This window comes from Benincasa hispida, chromosome 5, assembly GCF_009727055.1.
Source record: "Benincasa hispida cultivar B227 chromosome 5, ASM972705v1, whole genome shotgun sequence".
Classification (NCBI taxonomy): domain Eukaryota; kingdom Viridiplantae; phylum Streptophyta; class Magnoliopsida; order Cucurbitales; family Cucurbitaceae; genus Benincasa; species Benincasa hispida.
This window is the reverse complement of record NC_052353.1, coordinates 29,676,793-29,701,790: the sequence shown is the minus strand read 5'-3', so window position 1 is coordinate 29,701,790 and position 24,998 is coordinate 29,676,793. Positions and strand designations below refer to the sequence as shown.

The 24,998-nt window shown below is 33.7% G+C and overlaps 1 protein-coding gene across 1 annotated transcript; it reads right to left on the bottom strand.

The window, feature by feature from the left end:
* Positions 1–507: 507 nt before the first annotated feature.
* On the bottom strand, positions 508–19,957 carry LOC120077733 (translation initiation factor eIF-2B subunit epsilon). The gene is made up of 15 exons (XM_039031707.1): positions 19,529–19,957; positions 18,834–19,064; positions 17,485–17,799; positions 16,874–16,981; positions 11,317–11,506; positions 10,205–10,467; positions 8,583–8,706; positions 7,882–7,958; positions 6,249–6,503; positions 6,092–6,168; positions 2,767–2,858; positions 1,446–1,528; positions 1,235–1,306; positions 896–1,021; positions 508–818 (listed from the first exon to the last, which is right to left on the bottom strand). Exons 1-15 carry the CDS (start codon positions 19,661–19,663, stop codon positions 762–764), a joined length of 2,205 nt encoding a protein of 734 aa, XP_038887635.1. The 5' UTR covers positions 19,664–19,957; the 3' UTR covers positions 508–761.
* Positions 19,958–24,998: the final 5,041 nt, after the last annotated feature.

Below are 24,998 nucleotides of genomic sequence, written 5' to 3'. Positions count from 1 at the left end.
AACAGGCAAACTTTTTAGTCTTAAAATAAGATATCCTAAAATCTAGAACTTAAAAAAATGATGCCAAATAAACACATCTTTTTCTTTTATGTTCTTATAGAAATTAAATTTAATTTTTTTTAGTACAACACCGGCAGAGATAGAGAATCAAACCTTCAACTTCTAGAAAAAGAAAGTCGCACAAATTACCATCGACCTAAACTCACTTTGACATTAAACTTGAAAGTTGATAGCAAACAAATCAAAGTTATAATTTTTTTTTTTTTGAAGGGGAATCAAAGTTATAACTATTGAATGAAAAACAATTTAAAAGTTATATTTTGGTATAAAATCTTATATATTTATTTTAATTTTAGCTTGGTTGTACACCAACTTGTGTTCTAAACAACAGTCTAATATCACAAATTCAACATATGAAGCCGATGAAAATGGATAAATATTTTGCTGTACAATGTAAAAGTTTTAACAAAAAAAAAATATTTTATAGATCGGAATCGAAACACAACATTTGAAAATGCAAACAAAATAGGATTTAAACATTTCCCCCAAAATTTTTCTTTCTATGATAGGACATTGACAATAAAACAATCATAGAAGTTGATGAAAAAGACGAAGTTCCCTTTTAACATTTGGGAAACCAGGTAGCAACTATCAAGATTTGATGTTTAAAAATGAAAAACTCAGCAACAAACGACTTCTTCAGTCTACTGACTCTGCCCTGTTGCTATTTGCTAATCTATATAGATGTCATTCAACTATTTCTATTCTTCCTCTTCTTCCTCTTCTTCTTCCTCTTCCTCTGATGCAACTTTTAACCACTGAACCAAAGATACAAATAAGTTCCTCCTCTATCTGAAAATGAAATAGAGATAATAGAAAATAAAAAGTTTCTTACTTCAATGAATTTCTCAGCCTGCTTAACGAAAAGCTTATCCGAATCATCCGCTTCCTTTTTCTCAGCATCCCACTTCAGAATAGCCTCTTCTTGAATGATTTCTTGGTCATATAGATGCCACAAAATCTATGGAACACGAAATGTGTACGAAAATCATTCAGCTTACCTTAAAAGGAAAAAGATCACAAATTCACAAATACAGACACATCCTGATAGAATATCACTTTTCAGCCTCTAATATTATCTAGAGGTTGGTCTGTGTCCAGTGTAATTAACCTCAAAGATGCTTTCTAACGAACATCTAGAACGTAACAGTTCCCAAGAAAACAATAGAAATACCTTAGTAAAATGTGGAGTGAATTCCTTGGCAGATTCCAGGCATATCTCTTCAAATTTTAATATCACTTCAATCTGCAGAGGATGTACGGATTTGTTTAACTACTTTCTACGATTTCATAAAGCATAGGATATATACTTACTAGGTAGCAGTAGCATTAACTACAATATATTGGTAAAGTTTATCAACTAAACGTGTTAAAAGTCGCAATACCTCTTCATCCAAGTCAGTTAGGTAGTACTTCAAAAGTCTTTTCCATTTCGTAATTATATTTGTAGTATTTTGCAGTAGTTCACCTGAAACAGATGGAATTAGTTTCACAGTTTAAAAAAAATAATAATAATAATAATAATAAAATAAATAATAAATAAAAATAAAAATAAAAAGGGGAACAAAGAGTACATGAAGGAAACAAAGACGACTACAATACTTCTAAGATAGTTTTCTTATCAATATATTAGTAATTATATCCTAAAGCAGTGAAAATAAGAAATAACAATATTCAGATGTTTAAAATTAAAATATAAGAACGCAAGAGAATTCTACAGTATTAGCAGAAAACTCAAATTTGGAGATCCAAACTGATTTGGTCCTTAAATTACTAGAGGATTCTATTTTGGCCTCAGAAACTTCAAACATTCTATCTTAATCTATAAAAGATTACGTAAAAAACCAATTCGTTCCTCTTTAACTCCTTAATAAAATATATTAAAACTTAATATAGTTTATCCTTTATTCCCTTACCTTATCAATCGATGTTATATGGAAAATTGCTTAAATCCTGCCTACTAAGTGAGATACTGAGTTACCAATTGTGTTTATATTATACAATAAAAACTGAACTAGAATGGTTTTTTATGCAAAGTTTAAACGTAGGAAAACAAGTAGTTGGAAGTTGTAGCACTATAACAAATTATTAAAATTTAAACCAATGAGTTTCATGAGGTGATTTCTTTGGTAATCTTCAAACTCAGTTTCCAGATGAATGGCGGTAGCATTGAAAACGAGGCATGACACTGTAAGCTCTAATCCAAGGCAGATTACTTGAAGTAACATATTGCAAATTCAAAATGACAAGATGTTGACAGTTAGCACAAAACTCAACTAAATGTATCCTTGCTCCTTGCATCATCATAGCAACACACTCTGCACTACATGAATCCTAAAGAGTTCGGTATTATTAGACTCTACTTATGATGGTATTAAATTTCTGTCAGTTCATGGATTCAACATCAAGATCTCCATTATTCCAGGAAAAAAAATTGGAGAATCATTAAAATAAAAAACAACAACAAAATTTCACTCATGTGTATATAACGTTAATAATAAGCATTTGAATTTATCTAAGGGTAAAATGATTATTTATTACCTCAAATAATTTTTTGAATTTTTTTCATTTTTATAATTTTTTCAAAAACAGAAATATCCATCAAAATCGATATTTTATTGACATTTCTATCCTTAATTTCCATAAAATTAAGACCTCAACATTGACCCTTCCATACCAAAAGGAAAGGCAGCTCATAGCACTTACTAGATGAACCATGTGGAGAATCTAAGGCAAAATTCATCAGAGAATAAAATATTGCTCCTGCACAATCTGAAGCCACCTTATTGTATGACAACCTGTCGCGAGAAAGTTAATTTAAGCATGCAGCAGACCAACACTGAGCCTAAGTTTAAAACCTTAAAGCATTCTGACTAATAGTACAGAAGCAGAAACAAACTTATACTTAATTAAATGATGTAATGATTGGATAATTTGGTAAATTCAAATTAATCTTGGTTAATCCTTGATTAATTACATTTTAGTTACCCAATTAGTTTTTAGTTTCTTTTTAATTATCCTTTTAGGATTCTTCTAACTCTTTATAAATAGAGTCCCCCTCTTGTATTTAGACAACTTTTGATTAATAATAAAGATTTTGATTTGATTCTTGGAAATTTCTCTTCTTTTATCTCCTAGGCTACATCAAATTGGTACCAGAGCGACCACCTGGGCCAAGATTGACTACTGCCGGTGGAAGACTGGGAAACTCTTGGCGACACCAATCACAAGAGGGAGTTTCGCGAGTTGTGCTTGTTGCCAAACAACACACATCTAATTAGGGGGAACCCTTGCAATTCCAAGAAAGAGAGAAGAAACTAAAGATTTTTCAAGATTTTGCAAAAATGGACTATTACTGACCAAAGAAAGGCGTCCAAGGAAAAATACAACAATTGCTATGGGCAAGAAAATCAATTTCACTTCCAAAAACAGTGCTGGAATTTTGATCAAGTGATTCAAAAGAAGAATTCCTCATACTAATTTTACCCATACCTGATTTTCTCGAAGAACCTATCATTATCCATAATGGAAATTTGATTCTAGTGATTCTAGTGACTCCGATGACATTTCTAAGGCAGTTTGGGATGAAATATGAAGAAGGGCTCAACGATCCAATCAAACCCGTTTTTCAAAAAACCAACCGACAAGACTTCAAAAACCTCAAGGAATAATTAAAGATTTTCCAACAAGAAACCAACATTTTAATCATCCCATTAAATTAATGAAAACCAACACTTGGAATGAGATTTTGGAGTTCAATTCCCGAGATATTTGATGGAAGATTCAGAATCTTCGGATGAAGGCTTTGTAGAGCATCATGAAAACTTGAATATGGCTCGAAGAAGAAGATATTATGATCAAAGAACACCCAAAAATCACCCTTACCAATTTGGAGGTCAAAACATTTTCAAGAAAACCGGAATATTCAAATAAAAACATCTATCAGAAAGATTTTCGCAAGGGAATTGATGAAATTTAGGATCTTTTGAGGAAAGTTCAAGAAAGGCATAATTATATTCTTCAAGATTTTCCAAAAAACCTTAAAGAACTACATTTAAGCACTCAAGAAGAACAAAAATTCAACCAAACAAGGTGTAAAAATATACTAGAAACAAACAAAAAAGAAAGACCAAGAGATTCAAGACTTGTGTATGAAACAAACAGATTGAGATATGGAACTCAAGTGTGAAGGCCATAATAGGCAAAGAAGAAAAATAAGTGGAAGACAAGTCTAAAAAAGAAGGTAAAATGTTTGAGGAAAAAGTTGCGTTGGAAAGAGAAAAAATTGAAGGGGTTGACATGGAGGTTGCACAATTTGAATTGGATGAGGAAAAACAATCGATCGAAAATTTGAAAATCAAAGATGGAGATGTTGAGAACAAAGAAGAAATTCTCTGTAGAGATGAAGTCAATAAAACCATTTCGAATTCAATGCTTGTTCAATCAATTTTGAATGAAAAATCTAGGGAGGAAATTGAGAAAAATGTATCGTTTGCAATTGATTCATTGTGCGAAGGAGGAAAATCCAGACTTGTTATAGAAACATGCAAAAGGAAGAAATTATGGAAAATTTGCAAGCAAAGGTTTTTTCTTTATCGATGAGGCCCAACTCATCTATTTTAAAGAAGTGACTCGAGGATATTGGGCTACACTAATTTATCAATTTTGGTTTGTGTTTTTCAAGGAAGAGGATATTAATTTCTAGGTTTTTTTACGCCAATTTTCAACATCTTTGGAGGAATCAATAATTTGGAAGCTTTGGCTTGCTCCTAACCTTAAAAGGTAATTTTCTGCGAAAGTATTTTGCAATCACCGAAAGAAGCATCCTTGCAACAATGACTCATCCACTATTTCCATTCCATTTTTTTTAAACTCAAGGACGAATTTCTTTTGGGAGGGATAGAATATGATGTAATGTGATTGGGAGAATTTGGTAAATTCAAATTAATCATGGTTAATCCTTGATTAATTACATTTTAGTTACCCAATTAGTTTTTAGTTTCTTTTTAGTTATCTTCTTAGGATTCTTCTAGTTCTCTATAAATAGAGAGTCCCCGATTGTATTAGATAACTTTTAATTAATAATAAAGATTTTGATTTGATTCTAGAAGATTTCTCTCCTTTTAGCATTTATGCTACATCATTAAATGTAATCAAGAATAAGAAGATTTGGTATATGTTCTTATATCATTACATCTCTAATAAATAAGAGACAAACAACCTCCCGAATGTCACTTAAGCATCCACAATCCAAAAGTCCACGACTGGAAATCTGACTTTTATTTCTCTTTTAAAGAATATCAATCTCTATTGCGCCTTGCAAGGCACAAATTAAAGGCATCTTGCAAATGTGAATCGATTTCAAATGTAAAAAGCTCACAACAGAAAAGCATTGTTTTTTTTTTTTTTTTTGAGAAAAAGAGAGCGTTAATCTTCTTTTAAGAGGCACAACCTTGCAGATATCTTGCATATGTAGGAATTCAACGAAATGTCTATTGAAGGTTTTAGAACACTTTTCAATCAAAAAGTGATGATGAAAAAATGTCCAACAGCAGTGACATAAATGCAATAAAATCAACTTGTTCGGGAGACGATCAAGGAATTTCTCTTCCATTCGCCTTTCAAAGAGAAAGGCTGCTTTTTATGGCTTATCGGGGTGTGTGCTTTGTTGTGGGATATTTGGGGAGAGAGGAACAAGTGTTTAGAGATGTAGAAAGGACTCTAGTGATGTTTGGTCCTTGGTGAGATTCCATGTTTCTCTTTGGGTTTCTGTCTCGAAGACTTTTTGTAATTATTCTCTAGATATCATCTTATTTAGTTAGAAATCATTTCTTTAGAAGGTTTTGTGGACTTAATTTTTCATTTACCTTGTATTCCTTCATTTTTTTCTTAACGAAAGCAGTTTCTTTTGTTTTTTTTAAAAAATAAATAAAATCATTTGAACAAAATGTAAAACTGAAATTGCGCAGAACACAACAGAAGTGAAAGGAGAAAGAGATATGAAATCACTGCAAAAAGCATAAAAGCATACCGCAATGAGTTCACTTCCAAAATTACATTGGCTACTTCAATATTTTCGTGCACAGCCCTCAGAAACGTTGCTTCAACCTGTAGATAAAAAATAACAGAAGTTAAGCAAGCAAAAGATTGTCCCTGCCACCAGACGTCAGAAAAACAAAACTTTTAACCTCTTTCTCAAAGTAGGTGGAGTCATCTCTAGAGCTTTCGTTATCATCACCATCTGAGACATATGAGTCGGACTTCAACTCCCCTGAAGGTGGTAAAATATTAGCATCTTGAGTTAACTCTAGCTCGTCATCTGCTGCTTTGTGCAGAACCTTCTCAAGTTTATCGGCAGGAATGGGTGCAACTGAGTGCCTCCATTCTTCTTCAGTACTTCCTTCACAAATTGACCAAATATGTCCTAGACCTCCCTTGCCTAGCTGAGAATAACAGTAGAGAATGTCAGAGTCAATTGCCCGTAAATTTTCTATTCTGACACTTAATGAAGTCAAGGACGATATTCTCTTTAACAAAAATGGTTGGATGGTATTCGATTAAAAAAAGTCAGAAGGCATTATCGAGCCAATAAAAATTCCTCCCATTCCTGATAACAAGGGTTATAGAAAACAATAAGGATTTAAACATATATAATCTATTAGAAGAGATATTACAAAAAAGTTTGAAAAAGAAAAACAATCAAGATATAGATGACAATAAGGATTTAAACATATATAACCTAGTTGAAGAAATTTTACAAAAAAAATTTGAAAAAGAAAACAATAATCACAGAATTAGTCACTCTCCAACCTCCAACCCTCCTTTAAAAAAAATAGTTCATTTTAAGAACACAAAAATTCTTATTTGAAAACAAAAACGAACTAATAAACATAGTTAGATTTAACAGCAGAATGAGAGGGATTATTTTTTCTTTAATTAAAACGAACGTGTAGGTAGCTTAAATGTTTTTCAAATTACAACAAATCTGTAAATGTTAACTATCAATAAGTTATATATAATACTTTCTCTTCCTTTGACTGCATCAGAGATTCAATTCTTTTTCATGTTATGTATTGATGTAAATGTAAACACCCTTTCAACACTAAGCCTTTCTTCGTTAATTTCCTATTAGAGTACTTTCATGTAATTTCCTTGTAGGTGTTTCGGGGTCTTCGCCCTGTATTTCATTTACCAATGAAACTGTTTCTCTTCTCAACAACAAAATCCACCTTAGACTTCTCATTAGAACATGTTTTCTTTTAACACAACACAAACATCCAAATGTCCAAAAATAGATGTGATTTTGGATGATCTCAGCACTTTTAACCCCCTAGGACAAAACAACAGATGAACGATCTAATTTTCTTCTTAATGTCTATCAAAATAGGTTATATTAGCACTTGTCTAGTCTAGGAGTTCTATTGGTGAGAAACTTTTGGGATTTCCAACTCTAACCTCATTCTATCAGTTAGTTTGTTTCATTCTATCTATTGGATGATCTCAGCAAATTTCTCTTCGCATATAACCATGGGACATGGACTTCCAACAGGTTCCACTCTGGCGGCAAATATGTAAACACCATAAACTACCAAAAGCTGCTAATTTCAGTGGGATATCTGAATCAGAAATGAAGCATGAACCTTGAATCCATATCAAATGTCATACTGCTCATCCATAACTTCCTTAGAAAGAGACATCTACACTATTAATTGTAATCACCTAGTATTCTAAGCTCACCTTTCGCATATTGTTTTTTGTAACATAAACTTGGACACGACTATGCAAAGAATGACCAGGTTAGAAGATCCAAAAAATGCCAACCTCAGATGCAGGCCAGCCTTGCACCTCCAGCGATTTGGACATTAGTGCACTATTTGACTTGTCTGTTGAATCTGCAACTGCATACGCCAAAGCCATGTAAGAAGTAGCCTCAGTTCTTTACACACAGCACCTCAAAACTAAATGGCTTTGATTGTGTTCAAAAGGAGAAACAAGACGATTAAAAATATTAATTTGTAGTCACTACCAATACATCAAGAAATTTAAGAGAAAGTTGTTCATAAAGGCATTCCACTCCAAATAAATATCCATGGCAGAATAGTTTTTCAAATGCTTTGAGAGACCACCAAGAACCAACAAATTTTTTGTCAAATCATAATCATCTTACCAAAAAGTGCATTCTTTTTATGAGAAATTTGATTGTTTCTCCATCTTTATACCCCAAATCTGACAGAATTGATGGACATAAAGATCCTTGTCTCCTTATATTGAAGAAATGAAGCAAAATCCCTTATGGCCGCAAACCACTTAAACTTACCACTCACCCTCTCATTTATTCTCAATCTCTTTCCACCCGGTAACAACCCCCACCCCCCACCTCTCTCCCTAGTCTTACTATCTCTTTCATAATTTCATTACTTCGATGAAAGGATCTGTTATCTTCAAGAGAATATTAAAGGGCCTGTTAAAGTAAAATTTGCTCAAAATGGAAAGCAAAAAGTTGCCTTAAAGTAATTTATTACATTCTACAATGCCACTGCTATTATCTGCATATTCCAGCTCCTCATCGCTATCTTGATTGGTTGGCTGTTGAAACAAAGATACCTTTGAATATGATGGAACGGTAAATTGATCCCCTACAACAACCTGTGTAATATCAAAATAAAAAAGTCAGTTGAGCTACAATAAACGAGGAACAAGAGGAGTTCATATATTAAGAGTAGAACATTACATAACCAGTATACAATATACATTAACGTGATCTAAATCGATGATTTTTTTCTTAATCTTCTAGGCTCTAACAAAACAGTTTCTTTATCTTTTTTCTCCATATGGGTAATTACGCTACATTTATTTTATCAAATATAAGAATATACCTAACAACATCACATATTTGTTCATAGTTGTAACTTGTAAGTTTGATCAATCATAGCCATGTTTTCTTTTTATATGAAAATCAACTTAATACAAGGGCATACAAAAGCACAAGCCCCCAAAAGCCACCCCCTAAAGAAAGGGTTTCCGACTCAGCATAATGTTGCCTATAGAATAATTACAGAAAAGCTTCAAAACTGAAGCCCAAAGCGACACATGAAACCTTTCTACACCTCTAATCATAGTCATGTTTAAAATAATCAATTTTATATGACCTTGAACCTATGCACATAAATTTATTTTCCTTGTCCAGAACTAAGTCAAAAATAAAAGAACAGGATACTGTGAAACACCTTGAGATTCTAGAACATAAAGCCAACATACATACAGGTGGACGAAACCATACGAGAAGATTTCATCGATCCATTTTGACAAAGTCATTCAAAATGAAAACAATTTATAAAGTGAAAATTGATTCTACAATGCTTCTTCCTTTTTTTTTTTTTTTTATAAGAGATCCAATAATGCATTCTTTAGGAACCTTTCGAAAATAATTTATAGTATTCACTCATCGACAATCAAATAACTTAGTAGAAAAATACGGGGCACATTTGAAATTCTAAACTTACAAAGTGGACTAAAGTTAAACATTTCTCACAAAAACGTGGTGGACACCATCAAAGACAGAGCTGTTTTATGCAGGCAACTTTTGTTTTGTACATGAAATGAGACTTTCATATGAGAATAAAAAGAGACTGATGCTTGAAATATTTTTTTGTTAAAAAAAATCTCTTTTGTAAGAGAATCAACTCTTATGAAGTCAACTCATAGTTACAAAATTAATTAAACAAGATTTTAAGCACAAATTGATTAGAAAAGTACATGAATTGCAATATCCAAAAAGTTTTTTTTTTATAAGAAACAACTCTTGCTAAGAAAAATTGAAGCCTACAAGCCAAGCCACAAAAAGGTGTCAAATGTGAAGCTAGTGAGATAAAACAAAAAATGAAAAGCAATCTTCTATCTACTAGAGAGGGGAAAATAAAAGGGCAAACAGAAGTTTGAATAGATAGCAAAATCCAGCATCAAGGAAATATGAGAATTAAACAGCTATAGGTCAATTATCAATCTAAGGAATACCTTTGTCGTTAGTGCAAGTCATTGACACTCCTGAGGCCAATTTTATCAGATATTATAATTTTTTGTGCTTTACTCATGAGTACTATAAATCAGTTCAACGGCATTAATAACCAAAAAGAAGGAACAATACCTTGAAAGACAAAATTACACCAGGTTCCAGTTTCGCTCCTGACTTCATAACAACTCCATCACATACAATAGCATGACTGAGTTTACAACCATCTTCAATGGTCACATTGTCCCATATATAAGAGCCTTCAATTGTAACATTTGATCCAATATTACAACCTTGCCCAATAATTGAATTCGTAATTTTGGTGTTACCACCAATTTTGCTGTTATCTCCAATAACAGTAAACGGACCAACCTGTGCAGAGCGTGCCTGCAGTATTTCTGAAGAAGAACCAATGTCAACAATTTTTTTTAAAACTAATGTCACCTCTTAATAACAGGAATATATAAGGGGAGAGCTACAACTCTAAAGAAGTTGCATAAAAACTTGACCAAATCGAGAGTAATATAGCAAACCAAATGTCACCAACATGAAAATTGACCTGAATAAAATGAGAGCCAAACCTAAACATAAAGCATATTGGATTGATGAAGCTTCATAAACTTTTTTTGAAGGACGAATCAGAGAGACAAAGGGCTAAATCTATAAATCTATTCATATTTCATATTTCACAAACCCTTTTGTAATACACCTATTTTGTTGGACAACTTGGATGGGAGGCCATTTCTTTGATTCCTCCACTTTGGCTTAGGGATTCCTCATCCCTAAGGCTGCTATATTGCTCTCCTTTTGTTTTTTATAATATATATTTCCTTGTCTCATTTAAAAGCATAAAAAGCAATAATATATATATATATATATATTTATTTATTTATTTATTTATAACATGGCTCTTCCAGACAAAAGAAACTGATGACATCACGAAGTAAGCTAGTCAAGAGAAGCTCATCCAAGATGGTCAGAAGCTAAAATTGTTCCATGGAACCATTCAATGAACAAACAATTATGCGATCAAATTCAAAAGAGAAGTTGTTGACATTGCAAAAGAGTATAGCAGAAGCATCACAAAGCAACGCAACAAAGAAGAAAAATACAAGCTCATGAGCTTTTAAGTGTACAGGAAAGATTATCAGGGATAAGAAAATACTGATCAAGTTGAGCAACATGAAGAAAAACATCAACAAGCCTTGCCTAAACTTACTCAATATGATGAATCATTTAATCATTACCTGATGCTCGATACATTCCCTGCCTTTCAAGTTTATAAGCAGAATTCCCAAAGAATTTAACATCAGGTACCAGTGGATATGTCCACCTTTGTATTATGTCCTTACTAACAGTGTCATAGCTTCGATAATTATCGATTCTAGCTGCATAGCTTGAGTAAATTTCGTGTGTGTAAATCTTGTAACCCATGATCTGAAAATCATTGTCCGTAATAATATTAGCAGTAAACGTATAATACTAAATTACAAGAAACCAAGATTTCATTAAGGACTGTGAAACAATGTACAAGAGCATACAAAATAAATAAAATAAAAAAGCCTCAAAGACCTTAAGAACCCATACTCTCTTTTTTGTATAAGAAATAGGCGGGTATATTCCATCCATCAGAGAAAAAAAAAAAAAAACCTAAGGGCAAGGAGTTGAGAGGACTCTCTGCAAGGAGCTAATGAAGGAGAACCTTCCAATCGTTAACAATCATCAAAAAGCTATAATTACAAAAGAAATTGGTGCAATTTGTGCACAACCAAGAGGTTGTATGTTGAACAAAAAACCAAAAACAATTATTAAAAAAAAAAGGCGAACATTTTTTTTAAATAAAACAAATCTTTTTATTGAAATAATGAGAAAGATTCACACTCAAAGTACAAAGGTAGAAACAAATAGAACTTGCCAAATACACTTGAATCTAAACAAAAACCAAGCTAAAAATTAAGCTAATAGGAAAGACGGTCCAATTAAGACAAATATCTTGAATGGAAAAGTCTACAAATAATTTGGAGAGTGAGCACCAAGAAGAAGCGTTAACACGAGCAATTTCATAACATTCGAACCAAGGTAGAAACCTGTCTTGAAAAATATGCTAATTCCTTTCTAACGAAATTCCGAATAGGATAGCTTTGTAAGGCTCTAATTAGGAATATATTGGGATAATTAGTATGATTAGTAGTAAGGGACATTCTAGTAATTAGACATTATGTTTGTTAGGTTTTTGGGTTATAAATAGTGGGAGAAAGTATGGCTAGAAATGTGAAAAATTTAGAAGAGTGTTTGGCTCTTGGGAGAGGATTCCCAGCCCTCTAGAATGTGCTTAAGAGTCTGTTCATCTATCTTGTTCAAGTTATTATCTATAATATTGTATTTTCCTTGAAGTAAATATATAATCACAATGGTGTTTGCCTTGTGAATTTCTTGGATATTCGTGTTATTGTTGGGATTTTCTGTTTCCAAGAAGAAGAGTCCTAACAGGCTTTGATCGCATTAGACCACACCAAGGGTTCAAGGAAGAACCCACAAGAGTCTGAATCACATTTTCCTTAAAAACATCACAAAACACCCACTGAAGCTTGAAAGTTGGAAACAGCTTGCGCCAAAATGCCATGAAATAACAACAAACAAAGAAAAGATGTTGAGAATCTTCATTGGCCGTGGAACCGAGATGGCACATAGAAGGGAACAAGCTGTGAGAAGGGAGCTTCTTTTGTACTACAAAAGAACAATTGAGTGCCCCATAAGTCATAATCCATATGATGATATTCACTCTCCTTGGGCAATTGGATTTCCACAGAGCTTTATGCAACAATTTATCCACAGTAGAGGCAGCCAAGTGCTTGAGAAGGGAATTAACAGAAAACTGACCTGAAGAGTCCAATTTCCAGCTACGAGAATCTGGTTTGTCAACCACTTGCAGCCCCTCTAATGCTAAAATTCAGAACTTCGTCCATCTTTTAAAAATCTCCTAAAGGATGTTGACCTGAATGCGTAACTTCATCCCAATGATAAAAAAAAATTGAGCCTTTCAGGTTAGATGCAATTCTAACAAGGCATGGAAAAAGGGATGCCAAAGAGCTACTGTCCAGCCAAGTATCATGCCAAAAGCAGATTCTACAGCCGTTTCCAAGCTTGAAAGAAGAGAGAGACCCAACTTGCAACCAAGCTTTGGATATATTAATCCAAGGACTTCGAAGACTCCTTCCAAATTTGCCCGAACCACTGCCATGAATACTTTTTACAACTTTGCACCTTAAAGAATTGATGTAGAGAAGGTGGTGAGAGATAGAATTCTAAGAAAAATAAATCACATCCTCATTAATGAAGGAGGATGGCCTTTAAATAGAAGCCAACACAACCAGAAATCACATTGAAGTTTCACAAGAGTTTACCACACAATAACTACTTAAACCAAACTAACAAACATAAAGGGGAACCTAACAAGCATAAAACAGGGGAAACCAAACCATCTAAACAAATAAACCCAAACTACATCAAGAATCCTGCTCAAAGATATACCTCCAGCCCCATTTGGTCAACAATACCAAATTCCTATTCTTCAAACCACCAAACACGAGACCTCCATTTGATTGGGATTTAGAAACGACATCCCATTTAACCAAATGATTGACTTCACTGCCATTATGCACTTCCCGAAAAAAAGACCTCATAGTCTTCTCTATTTCTGAAATTACATTTACTGGTATAGCAAATAAAGACATATAATAAGTACTAAGTAGGAAGATTTGAGAGTAGCGCGATGTTCAAAGCGAGTCTTCCACCATGAGACAGTTAAAACGCTTCCGACGATCCAATTTCTTATGGATCCTATCAATAATTGGCTGCCAGAAGGATACTTTTTTCGGATAACCACCAAGTGGGAGCCCAAGATACAAAAAAGGAAGAGATTCAATCTTACAACTCAGTTTCGAAGCAGTGGACAGAAGCTTGGCTTCATCTATATCGATACCATAAAGAGCTGATTTTTCCCAATTGACCGTTTGTTTTGAACACCATTCGAACAATTTATTAATGAGAGCATTCAACATCTTATTATCATCTTCACAAAACAAAAGCCTGTGATCTGCAAATTGGAGAAAGGATACATGAACTTTATCTTTCCCCACCACAAAACCTTCAAAGTGACCTTTTTTATGTATGAGATCAACAAGTGCACTAGACACCTCACTAACTAAGAGGAAAAGGAGAGGGGAAAAGGGATCCACTTGACTAATACCCCTTGAAGCTTTTAATCTTCCACGAGGTTTTCCATTGATGAAGACCGAAAACAACGAGTTTCTAATGCAACCATTAATCCATTTTATCCACTTATCATCAAACCCTTCAAGAACAAGCACATTTTCAAGGAACTATCAAATGCCTTTTCTAAATCAAGCTTGATTATTTAACATCTTTTCTTTTTTGAACGATATTCCTCCACAACCTTATTAGCAATGAGAATAGGATCAAGTATTTGTCTACCGCCGATAAATGCGCTCCAAGTAGGAGAAATGATAGATGGCATAATCTTTTTAAGTCTCTCAACTAAAACCTTGGCAATGATTTTATAAACTGATGTAGTGAGCCTAATTGGTCTAAAATCTTTAACAAGGACAACACTCTTTTTTCTAGATCAAGCAAATGAAATTCTCTTTAATGCAAGGATTTAGTCTTCCATTATCATAAAATTCCTCAAATAACTTCAGAAAATCAGCTTTAAACAAGACTAGCCTATCTTGCCAACACCCTTAGTTTTTTTTTTTTTTTTCCTTGTTTAGAAAAAAGACGAACTTATCTGCAAAGATCCTACTGTTTCTTTCCTTCCAAAGACACGACAAAAGAAAACGAGTAGCACTTTGCCAAAGTATTTTCCCTTCACCACCAAAAGCAAAACCATCTCCCCATCGAGCATCCAATCATCAATCATTTTGGGAAGGCAACTCTCCACACCAAAGATGCTAAACAAACGGGACCAGCCCTTAGCAGCGAGACCACAATGCAAAAATAAATGGTCATGAGATTCCTCCTCTTTCGAGCAAAGGCAGCATATGGATGGAGACAGAGCCCAATTTTGGAGTTTCCTTGGAGTTTTTCTCGAATGTTTGAGCATCTATAAGCGAAAGACCAAAGAAGGAATGGCTTTTTTGAGAATTGTAAGTTTCCACACAAGCTTCACCAAAGGGAAGGTGAAATTTGATGCACCCTTAGAAAGGTATAGTGAACTTACCAAAAGCATCAATCTTCCATTTTAAGTTATCCTAGTTACTCTGGACCACCCAAGAATTTAGGATTTGCATGATGTCAACCACACTACCCATTTCTCTTTCATAAAGTCTTCTTCTAAGACCCAAGTCCCAAGCTTGACTAGAATCACACCAACAATCCACAATCACATCTTTTCTAATGGAGTAAGCATAAATGTCAGGAAACTTCTATGCAAGGGTTTGAGAATCAGACCAACAATCGACCCAGAATCTAGCAGATCTCCCATCACCCATAATGAACTCGGTGAAGTTGAAAAACCATTGTTTTTGTTTCATAATACCGGCCCACAATCTAAGCTTCTTCCCTTCTTAGGCAAATTAGAAGTCCAATCAAGATTGTCACCATAAATAGCACCAATTATTCGTCTCCCTGGGGCAGTCTCCTAATGGCAAAACCTCCAAAGTCATTTCATAAGGAGGGCAGTATTCTTTTGAAAAAGGGACCCGACTCCGAGGCCACCATAGATCGTAGGTAGGAGATCCCAAGTCCAATTAACAAGGTGGGAAGTTGGGTTGCAAGAACCACCATCCCACACAAAATCTCTCTCCAAACTGTTGATGGTTTTAACCTGAGCTTGCATAAGGGAGAAGAAATAATAGGGGATTACGAACTGATTGGGCAAGAGTCAGCCTTCCCCTTTTTGAGAGAGATGCCCCTCGCAATTTATCAACTTTCACTTTAAATTTCTCCACAAGCTCTCTCCCAGTTATCTTTTAAAAGTTTTTGGAAAGTCCACAACTCTCCCAAATGACCTTGATTTACCTCCGCTCTCTCACTTGGAGGCCATCCTATAAAAAAGAAGAAAACAACTTCTCTGGATGAACTTCGTTTGAGCTTTTTGTTGGAGCATTTGACAAGAAAGGAATCACATAACTTTTCAAGTTAAAGAGCTTACTTTAATAGTTTTTTAAGTTATAGCTCTTTTCATTGTTTCTTTGTGTAAATGTTCTCCCCTCTTTCATCACTAAAGCTTTAATCCTCTCTCATTCAATGGATAGGCTTTCTGTAACTCCCTTGGATGGGGGCTTTCCCCCTTTTTTGTGTAATTTCATACTATCGATAAAATTGTTTCTTATAAAAAATAATAATAATAATACAACCAAATCTTTCTTTTATAAGAAAAATAAACTGATGAATGAAATCTTATTCCATTGAATGACGAAGTTTGGGAGGTAGGTAGGTTTAATGCGTCCCTTTGTACTTCATTCACTAAGCATTTTTGTAATTATGATCACAGTCTTGTTCTTTTGGTTTAGAGTCCTTTTCTGTAATTCGTTTTGGGTTCCTCTTGCTCACACGAGTTTTCTTCTTTATGCTCTTGTATTCATTCATTTTTTTCAATGAAGGTTTGGTTTCTTACAAAAAGAAAAATTAATAATAATGGCAAAACATTAAAAAATAAAAAAAATAAAAAAAATAAAACTAGCAAAACAAAAAGAAGCTTAATTTACTAGATCTAAAATTCATATTAAAAAGAAACTAAAATTCTTATTGAAAGGTAAGCAGTCCATATCAAGGAATACGTACATCATCTAGAAGCAAGCCCTTGACAAAATGACGACGTAGATGTTGGTAGTCGAAATTGTCAGTAAACAAGCTGAGTACTTCTGGGGAGCATATGTCTATGTAACAATCCTGCATAACATGAATATGATTTAGTCTAGTTTATCTTTTGACATGATGCCACTCCCTGCATCTATCAATTACTAACAGATATACAAAGGTAGAAGCTGGATGGACAATAATTCCTATTGTAACTGACTGTCAGTGTCCAACACAATCTGAAATGTGAAGATGAATCTGAAATTTTAAGAAGTTTTGCCAACACACCAGGACGTGTTTATATATATATATGCTTTAGACCCTTCTGAAACTCTCACTGGATGGGAAACCCAATTGCAAACCTTCAATGCAAAATGCAACAGAAACCCCACCAATAAAAGACTAATTGGAGAATTTGTAATATTCCTCCAGTCTAGCTCGTGTTTGGACCACTTGTCCTCTTCATGTTACGTTTTTTTTTTTTTTTTTTTGTTAGCAATGAAATTTGCTTCTTATCATGAAAAGTTATAACTCAAGATGTGACATTAACACTGAAAATAAACAAGATAAAGCACTTGTAGGTTAAATTAAATAACCTGCATGTCGTTATGAAGTGATATCGAAGGATTATCCATTAGCAATGACTTGTCAAGATGTATTATTCCTTTTGAATGGTCAACCTTGTCCTCATAGTACAAGAGCTGCTTCGTATTGTGATCAATTGCCATAAATAGTTCATCGGTGCCAAGCCGAGATTGGTGTGTGATAGGAGAAGGCTTTGACCGTTTGACAACCATAGTCATTACAGCATTACTATCTTTCTTCTTTCTCTCTTTGTGTTCTTGAAGAGCTTGCGTAAGTGACATGTTGCTTATGGTGTCTCCCGTGATAAGTACAAAATCACCATGTATCTTCAAAATGGGAAATTTAGAGGTATTATAAGACACCTGAGTGAAACAACCTATACAAACTGGATAGCACAATGAATCATTCATAAAGGTCATGAAACTGCAAAATCACTCATTATGGCAGTTCTTTTGGCAAACACTTTAAGATGATATTTAAAAAGTAGTGTGGTAAATGAAATAGTGACTGTAGAAAGTTGATTTTTATCTTTACGAAATTTCAGGTCTTCATTATCTTCACAGCATTTTTTTTTTCCATTTTTTCATTTTTTTCCTTTCTGGGGGGGGGGGGGGGGGGAGGAAACGGATCTTTTCGTTTTTGAGGAAAAAAGAATAAATACAACAAAATTAACCAACTACAAAATGTAGACCTATAAGACAGAAGAAACAAAAAAAACAAAAGACAAAAGGGAGAATACAACCAAAAAGTAGAGGGAATCACCATATACACATCACTTTTAACATTATATACACCTGCAAAACCTTCCGTTTATTGCATTAAAAGTGCCAATGCATGATTATCCTTTTCTATGATAAAGACACCAATGTGTAGCAAGACAGTCAGTGTTGCCAAAAATAAAGTTAAAAAACTTGAAAACAAATGCACAAAATTTCAAACCATGCATCAGTTAGTTAAACTTCAAATTGAAGCCATATGCTAAACTTAAACTGAATGAACCACTTCTCATGATACAGATACCTAAGGAAAGATACAATAATCACAATATCTCAGTGGACAAATTTTCAAGGTAACAATTGTTCTTGTTCTTGACTGATAAGATGAGTATATCGAATTATAGAAAACCAAATTAACAAGTGTGGATTTGAGTTACTAGAAAATACATAAATGTGTTTATGGTGAAGTTAACAGAGGATCAAAATGTATCAAAAGCTCAAAATCCATAAATATATGGATATTTGGATTTGGGAATGGATAATCCATCAATATCTCAAAATCTGTTTCATGTGTCAGGATTTAGTTCTTATAGAAAATGCTGGTATTAAAATAAGTCCCATATATCAGTTCTAGACATCCGTACCACATTTCTTTCATAGATCAAACGCAAGGCGTCTCCAGCACTAATGGAGTTGTGCGACTCTATAGTTGTGACAGCAAAGTCTGGTAGGGATACCCACTCGGAGTTCTCCAAATAATCAATTACTTGCTTCGAGTTAGCACAGCAAAATACAAACACCTCTTCAACACCCGCCGATTCGAGCCAGGATAAGGTATAATTAATCATCGGGACATTTACGAGTGGCAATAATACCTTTAGAGATTGAAAAAAAAGAAGAAAATATTAATGGAACAAGAAGCATAGTACAATTTTTCAATCCTTCAAAAACGTTTTAGCTTAATTAAGGCCTTCATACTTGATCTCTATGCAACCAGCTCACTGCAAATTGCTTCTAAAATATGAAGCAGGACAATACAGTATATAATTGGCAAAACTAAGTTCCTACCTTTCAAGTTTTAAGTTGTCTCATCCGCTATAAAAACTTGTGCAGCAAGTAAATAAATAGATAAGTGAAAATTTGAATTGCATTCAACTTGATATTATTGCCAATAAGAAGCTTACAACAGGTTTTTTTTTTTAAATTTAAAAAGAATGCAGCCCTCAAATGACATACTTTTCCAAACTAATATCAAACTATTTGCCAATCATGAACACATAGTAAGAAATGCATAGCACATATGATTCCAAAGAAACACTTCTGGTTTTCTGGAATATACCTTGGGGCGTTCAAGTGTTATGGGGCGAAACTTAGTGGTAAAGCTATCGGCAAGGAGAACAGCCTGCAACGAAACTCGTGCCAGCTCCTCGGGGTCCTCGGAAACCTTTGATGCTCCCTTTCTCTGAGCACCCATTCTTTCTTTATTTTCTTGGAAACAAAAAGAAAAAAAATTATGCAATAAGATTTATGTGCAGAGCAGTAGCAGTGCGATTATTAGCAGTTTGGAATGGCCAATTCAACAGAATTGAGACCCAATTGGATGAACGGGAAAAACCCTAATTAAAACCTCTGGGAATGAATAAGGAGGGCGAAATTCTTAAGAATTTTGGTGGTTTTTCCCCCTTTTGTGGGCTAGGTATAAGCTCAGACCCTCGAGATGGTATCAAATGGCATCTTTCACAAAAATTATGAATAATGAAAAGGACTTTGCAATAGGAATAGGATATAATGTGAATTACGATATATGTTAATAAGTCACAGATTCCCTCCTATGGCGAGTGCAATATATTTATTTAGCTAATACACATCCAAAATCAAAGGTTTTTTTGTACCCACCATTTTAAAAGGGCTAAATGAAATTTGAACCAATTTTTAAAAATGTTTTTTTTTTTTTGGTCATTCTACTTGTGTTAATAGCGTGAAATTACCAAATGCGAACACTGTGTATGGGATTAGGATCGTTGAAAATTAGTGCAAACTTATTTTGCAAGTTATTAATTAAATTAGTCTTTTCTTTTATTGAACGAATGGCTAATATTTAGCATCATACCTCGTAAATTAGAGGATAGTGGCATAATGTTTTAATGAATTAATCAAGGAAGATTTTTAAGGTTAGTGCATTAGTGGATAGTTTATTAGTGTGGCATCCAAAATTTTCAAGTAATTTTAATTTAATTATCTTAATTATTTTGGTCTATTTTGAAATTTGGAAATTTAAAATTGAATTAACTTGTTAAGGGAATTCAATTTATGATATGGACAAAATATTTGGGGGATTTTGAAGTTTAAATTTTAATTGGGTTTTAGTGTTGGTGGATTTAAATGGTTGAGAGAAAATTTAATCAATTTAAGTTGATGTGATGGAGGAAAATTTAATCAATTTAAGTTGATGTGATGGAGGAAAATTTAATCAATTTATTTTATTCATTGAACAATATGTATCTTTCCAAAACAACGAGACTCCGGGAGAATTAAGACATCAATCCCAACACTTCAAATGATAGTAATGATTCTAAGGTTGAATGGCATTCCAAGGGCAAATTAAAAGGATGTTTTGTGTGAAAATCTAAGACACATCAAACATGATTGTTAGGTGAAGGTGGCGTGTCATCGTTGTGGAAAATCAAGTAATATTAGACCAATTTTTCGTGTGGATCTCAAAGAAGCAGAAGAAAATGTTCTATAAGAAAGTAACAACCTGAGCAAGTTAAATGGAAACAATGCTTATCAATTGAAGCTATTGACCAACCTATTAATAGATTACAATACAGATTGGATGGTTGTGGTTGTTTTTTTTTCATACAATTGAAAATGTTTCTCTTCTTTATGATATATGTGCTCACCAAGGAGGAAGAGTAATTGTGGTGATTGACAATTTCTTACACTGTGTTATTGAAGAAGGGCATGTTAATGTTGAGAATAGTGCATCAGATGTTGATGGTGTTTCTCTTGAAGATGTTTATCATGTTTTAGGTTTAAGAAGAATTTGGTTTTGGTTTATCAAATTGTTGATTCTTAGAGGTATGTTCTTTTTTGTCCAAATGATGTGAAAATTATTTTTGATATTAAAAATTTTGAAGATGAAGTTTTGTTCACTGGAAAGAAGAAAGATTCCCGCTATGTGTTTGTTTGCAAGTGATGTGTATGTTGAAAAGTTTGGTCAGAATGATGGTGTAACACTTTGGCATGCTAAGTTGGGCCATGTTGATTACCGATTATTAGAAAGAATTTCTATGAAAAAGCTTCTTGTCAGTGTTCCTCTCCTTAAAGAAATACACCAAGACGTGGTTTGCCCTAGTTGTCAATTTGGCAAGTCACATCATATTCCTTTCCCAAATTCAAATAACAGATCTACTTGTGCAATGCAGTTAGTTCGTTCAGATTTGACAGGACCAACTAAAACACCCAGCTATTCTGGTTGTCATTATGTTATGGTCATTGTGGACGATTTTTTTCGTTTCACTTGGGTGTATTTTTTGGAAGCTAAAAGTGAGACTTTCTTCAAGTTTATCCAGTTTAAAAAGTAAGTGGAGAAGGAATTTATGTTGTCAATAAAGTATCTTCGCACAGATAATGGGGGAGAATATATGTCTGATCAGTTTCAGAATTACTGCAAAGAGAATGCCATTCAGTGCCAAATGATGTGTTCTGACACCCCACAACAGAATGAAGTTGTTGAACGTAAATTAGCACACCTTACTTCTATCTGCCTTCTTAGCTATATGCAAAGAATCTTCAAAGGGAGTTATGGATAGCAACTATTTAGTTAGCTTGTCATGTCATTCTCCGTTTACCTCCATGGGCGAGGTCGGATATATCTCATTTTGAGATACTATACCATATCATCAGAAAGTCCATGTAAGTTATCTTTGAGTTTTTGGGTCAATTTTTTATACTCATGTTTCGAAGAGTAAACGTACTAAATTAGACCCAAAGGTAAAATATTGTCTTTTTGTTGAATATGAAACTCACAAGAAATGATAGAGATGCATGGATCCAAAGATGAGAGAAGTTTTTTTTCCTTCAATATGTAGTGCTTGACGAAGTTTCGTCAGATGGATGCAAGTTCAAAGAAATATGTAGTTAACTTGTTGCCTTTCTTTATTGATGACCCATCAAATGAAAAAGGGATTAATGTTAATCCTAAAGAAAGTTTAAAAGTAGATGAAGAAATAGAGATTATTGTTCGTAGGTCTTTGAGACCGAGAACACGACCCAATTATTTATCTGAATGTGAGGTAAGATTAAATCACTAGTTATTTTTTAATGGGTGATTTTTGTGAAGTTGGACCTCAGCCTCACAATGAAGTTAGAGGCATTCTTGAATGGAAGGAACAATTTTGCATTACACTTAGTGTTGTTGAACGTATATTTGTACCAAGGGAGAGTGTTGAAAATTAGTGCAAACTTATTTTGCAAGTTGTTAATTAAATTAGTCTTTTCTTTAATTGAAACAAATGACTTTTATTTAGGATATTGCATCATAAATTGAAGGATAGTAGCATAATGGTTTAGTGAATTGATTAAGGGAGATTTTCAAAGTTAGTGGTAGAATTTTAAGGTTAGTGCATAAGTGGGTAGTTTATTATTTGCTTATAAATACTTGTAATTGTTTCCACTTTAATGAAGAGTAATATAGAACTTGGTTGAATCATTGGATCCTCCGTACAATATTTCTCTCTTGTTTCCAGCTTCTATTCTCTTTGTTTTGTTGTTTTTCATTACAGGGACCTCTTGCTCCTTAGAGTTTAGGTCTCTTCACTTCTCGTTCTGTCTATTTTCTCTAACGCTCGTTCTCACTCTTTGTTCTTTGCTCTCACTCTTTTTATTTAAAAAGATTTAATAGCAATAATTACAAGATTGAGAGTGAGTGTGTATAGTAATGAGATCAAGGAGTGAGAGTAGTGAGAGCAAGAAGCGAGAGTCCAGTAATCATGCATAATAAGGTCGTTTTAATAATTTCTATTGATGTGACATAAGCAATATGTAAAAAAAAACTTAAGTTTTAAAATGTGTGGCATATTCCATTTTAGGTCAATATACAATTATCTCGAAAGAAAAATTACGATTTTAACAATTACTTAATTAAAAAACAATGATTTTTTTAATATAAGGATAAACAATAATTATAAGTATTACTAAATTATGTATATAAATGTGAGAAAGAAATAATATATATTCATTACAGAAATAGAAACAAATGTAAAATGATAATTCTTATAGGTAGATTTGGACTAGAGGGCATAATCGATTTTATGGAATTCCCAAACTATCCAATTGAGAAAATGGTGAAACTCGAGCTGGAATTCACACCTTAGGGCCCAGTTAAGCATTGGAAGAGGGGAGTTTGGGCCAAGGGCCAAACTAACATGCTCAACCTCGGGCAAAGATGAGGTCAAGGCCAACCATCTCCATTTGATGAATAGGCATGCTTTTCGATCTATTTGGGCCTTGACGAGAGGATAATTTGGATCAAAAGCCCAAACTTATCTCATTAGCCAAGGATATAATAGGAATAAATCACGCAATACGCTAGCACACAAACAAACAAACCCAACAGTAGAATTCTATGTACTTCAATGTTTAAAAAGTGTTTCTCAATACTCAAAAGACTCCTAAAATAATAACACCAAGGTTCCAAAATAAGAACTTAGTTCTAGAACCTATTCAGGGACTCGAGAAGTATTCAGAATGAATAATCATCCAAAGAAACCTTAAATCTCAATTCAAGTACCTTGAATCAAGTCTAAACTACAAATAAGAGTAACCATGAGTTATAAACTAATTTACAACATCTAAATATACTTCGAAAGGATCTAAATAAAGTTATAACACCTAAAACTCACCAAAACGGACTTGGATCTTGTTGTATAATGTCTGAATGGTTTTGTAACTATTCCAAATCTACAAATAAGAGCTTTCAAGTGTTAGAGACAAATATAAAGGACCTTAAACTAACTAAAATAAAAATTTAGAGTGCTCAACTCAGTGAAACTTGACCAAAACAATCTGAATCTTTGCCCGTTGGTGTTTGAATATGCCCAATCCTATATTTTGGAGTCGTTAAGAAGTGGTTAACTCAAATCTCATGCCAAAATAGAATATGTAGTTGTTGAACCTTACTAAAAGATGGGAAAACGATGCTGCTAGGCTACTTAGACCACGTGGGTCGCTGAAACTATCAAAACCTATGGATTTTGCATCGATGGGTGCATTCGCCGAAGGAGGAAACTTCTAACGTTGGTCCGCGCTAGAGCCGTGTAGACGATGGGTGCATTCTCTATAAAACTCAGAAAATCCTATATTCTGAGTTTTATAGAGAAATACAATAAACTAGGGCATCCCATACCCATCTTTTACCATTCGGTATCTCTATACCCGATATTTCTCCTACTTGCCCTAGGTTATCTGGTATTCCTAGTCTTACTAGGTAATTCTCAAGTACTTTAGCTGGGAGAATTATTGTAAATATTGTTAGTATACAATGTGCTTTTGAATAAAACTATATGGGGATGCATTTTTATTCTCAATAATGGCCAGGAAGCACACTTTTCTCCCACTACATTAAAGTACTCTCAACACTTTGAGCAAGATGCATCTGATTTGTCTCAACAACTCTTTGTTAACAGTCAGATCTAGAAATCTTTAAACTTTCTATACCTTGATCTTAGCCATTTAAATATTTGAATATTTACAAATGGTTGTTAACAATTTGATTCTTAACAGAAGTTGCTAGAACAAACATACTT